The 2,922-nt window shown below is 35.4% G+C and overlaps 1 protein-coding gene across 6 annotated transcripts in view; it reads right to left on the bottom strand.

Annotated features, from left to right (window-relative positions):
• LOC107657998 (type II inositol 3,4-bisphosphate 4-phosphatase-like) overlaps positions 1 to 2,922 on the bottom strand; it is a 175,434-nt gene that overhangs the window by 100,123 nt on the left and 72,389 nt on the right. For all 6 annotated transcript variants that reach the window (XM_016446372.1, XM_016446371.1, XM_016446370.1 and 3 more), the window contains one exon: positions 2,116 to 2,185. In XM_016446372.1, coding sequence (XP_016301858.1) covers positions 2,116 to 2,185 — 70 coding nt within the window. The remainder of the gene's footprint in view (positions 1 to 2,115; positions 2,186 to 2,922) is intronic.

The raw sequence follows: 2,922 nt of genomic DNA, 5'->3' as shown, positions 1-2,922 counted from the left end.
ACACTTGATCATTCATGTTTGTTCATTGTGCATTAAATCATTTTAACAGACTGAACTTTGAAATTAACCCTAAGTAGAATAATTGCCATATAACTATTGTTTATTGTTAGGTCATGTTATCTAACAAATAAAATCTTATTGTAAAGTGTTTTTAATACTACAGTTTCCATCTATTTGATATACACTTAATATATGTAATCTTATCTAAATTTATTATAAAAGCTGAGGTTTGTTATTTACTGAAAAGTTATATTTTAGCTGGTGTCAATGATCTTATGTTGCATTTGGTCAGACTCAGCCCATTGCTTTACTGAAGTATATTATATTGTTCTTTTACAGCTGCAGACTGAGGAAGATCCTGAAACACACCAGCAAACCCTAAAACAGACAACAGTTTACAGATGTTTTTCAGTGGCAGCAGAACTATGACTAAACTTTTGGGTGAAACTTGTTTACTTTTTTCATACTTTTATTACTTGTGGAAAAACTTGAAACAATTTTAAATAAGTATAAAGAATGGCATTGGTTTTGTACATTTAATTTTTGTTTAACGTTATTAATAAAAATGTTGTTCAATTAGCATGTTTTTGTGTTTTGCTTTGGTACCGAAATTGGTACCGAGAACCGTGGATTTTCACTGGTATTGGTACCGAATACTGAAATTTTGGTACCGTGACAACACTAGTTGTGACACTATAAAGTCTAATTTTTTATCAATTTAATAAGGCGAATGCAGTTCAAATGACGTCACTTCTTGGGTGTTATATCCAACTGTAACCAGATTGCATTATAAATCGCTTCCTAGACAGTAATGAGCTTAAACAGCGAGCATGTTTGCTCAGGCCTCCTGTTTTCCAGAGAAAAGGCATGATGCATCATCTCTAGAGTTTCAGCAGAGATCACAAACTGCTCAATTTCGCCAAGGCACAAAAGCCTGTGAACAAAAGTCAAAGAACTCAATATGAACTCATAAATTTCTCATAAGATTCTCTGGAGCCTGAATGATCTGAGCTTTCATTTATAGCTCTATAGTTTAATTTTAGTTCAACAACTGTGTCATTTGCATTTCTTCTAAAGAATTGAAAAGAAACCTCTGAGACAAAGTTGATCCATACATGAAATATAACTCTTTGAAGGAGTTTGATCAAAATCAAATATATAGGAAATTACATCACATGTATCAGTGAATTCTGCATGGCTGCTGCAGAGCATGAGAACTAGTGTTGGCTGGTTAGCGTGACCCAGTTAACCGCTGATGGAAGATGGTTGCAAAAAGCATATTCACCACTGACAGCAATGTAAAACATGCATTTGGATGAAATATATTTTAATAACATAAACTAGAAATTATATTATACACTATCATTCAAAAGTTTGGATCATAAGATTTTTTTATGTTTTTGAATAAAGTATTTTTTGCTCACCAAGGCTGCATTTATTTGATCAAAATCACAGTAATCATTTTTAAATATTATTACAATTTAAAAGCACTGTGATCTATTGTAATATATTTTAAAAAGTAATTTATTCTTGTGATGAAAATCTGAATTTTCAGCATCATTACTCCGGTCTTCAGTGTCACATGATCCTTCAGAAATCATTCTAATATGCTGATTTGTTGCTCATAAACATTTATTATCAATATTGAAAACAGTTGTGCTGCTTAATATTTTTGGAGATTTTTTTAATATTCATAAATGAAATAGAAATCTTTTGTGACATTATATAAGTCTTTACTGTCGTTTTTGATCAGTTTAATGCATCCTTGCTGAATAAAAGTTTTTATTTCTTTTAAAATAATACAAAAGTCTTTTTGAACTTTTAAACAGTAGAATAAGTGTATTGCTAGTGCCTAATTCCTTCTTAAAAGTGCGACATGGACGTTTTTTTTTTTGGATCATGTACATTTTTGTGATGCCATCAGCCAATCAGCATTGTTAATTTTCTGTGTTGTGTTGTGTCACATAACATTTATGCGTCAGGTGACTGATTCAAAACAACCTGTCAGAGGAAATGAGTCGTCATAAGCAAAGATGGCGGATTTCACAAACTCTTTCTCCAAACTTTGCTGCATATGAGTAAAAAACACAAAATATAAAGTATTCTTTAACTCACCAGCATTCATTATTGGTCCGTTGTCTTTGTCATTAATACTTCCATGTGACGACTCGTACACCAGCGTGCACTGTGGGAAGAAAACAAGATTGTGCATTTGAAAGTGAAGCTCATTTATCCCGATTATTAGACTCAGCATAATGACTACTACTCTAAATACGACCGAGTTTAAAACACCGTCCCGTGACTCTCTCTCTCCGTCTCATGATCCGAGCGCTCAGTGACAAGCTGTCACCTGCACCGCTGCTCAGATAATAGAGGACTTCTCCAAGTATCCCCGAGTGCCAATGTAAGCAATCCAGGAGAGAAGAGACCCTCACGGCAGCTCAAGACAAACACGACCCTCCATCAACATCAGCCGCAGCGCTCACGGCCTAATCACTTGAAATGCATCGCCCGCATCAGGGTTTAGTGCGATGACGGATGAGTCTTCACGTCTCATTAGGTCTCATGACCTTGGATGGGTCTGTAAGAGTTTCCAGTCAGTTCTTGGCACACAGCTCAAGGGGAAAAAACCCAAAACAAGAGAGGAGTTGTGATCAAGCCATGTTTTATGAAGAGCCTTGTTCTGTGGCAGATGCTCCTCAAACATACATCAGGCCTGACCCACATTCCCTCATGAAGAACAAAGAAAATCACTTCTGAAGCCCTCAGATCAAATAAAACCACAACGGCTCTGAGCCAATAAACAGACACACACTTGTTACAGTAGAGCACAAAAACAACTTATTATCTATCTATCTATCTGTCTGTCTGTCCATCCATCCGTCCGTCCGTCTGTCTGTCTATCTATCTATCTATCTATCT

The sequence above is a fragment of the Sinocyclocheilus anshuiensis genome, unplaced genomic scaffold (assembly GCF_001515605.1).
Source record: "Sinocyclocheilus anshuiensis isolate Anshui unplaced genomic scaffold, SAMN03320099.WGS_v1.1 scaffold471, whole genome shotgun sequence".
Taxonomy (NCBI): domain Eukaryota; kingdom Metazoa; phylum Chordata; class Actinopteri; order Cypriniformes; family Cyprinidae; genus Sinocyclocheilus; species Sinocyclocheilus anshuiensis.
Note: the sequence above shows the minus strand (reverse complement) of the source record. Positions and strands in the feature narration are given on the sequence as shown.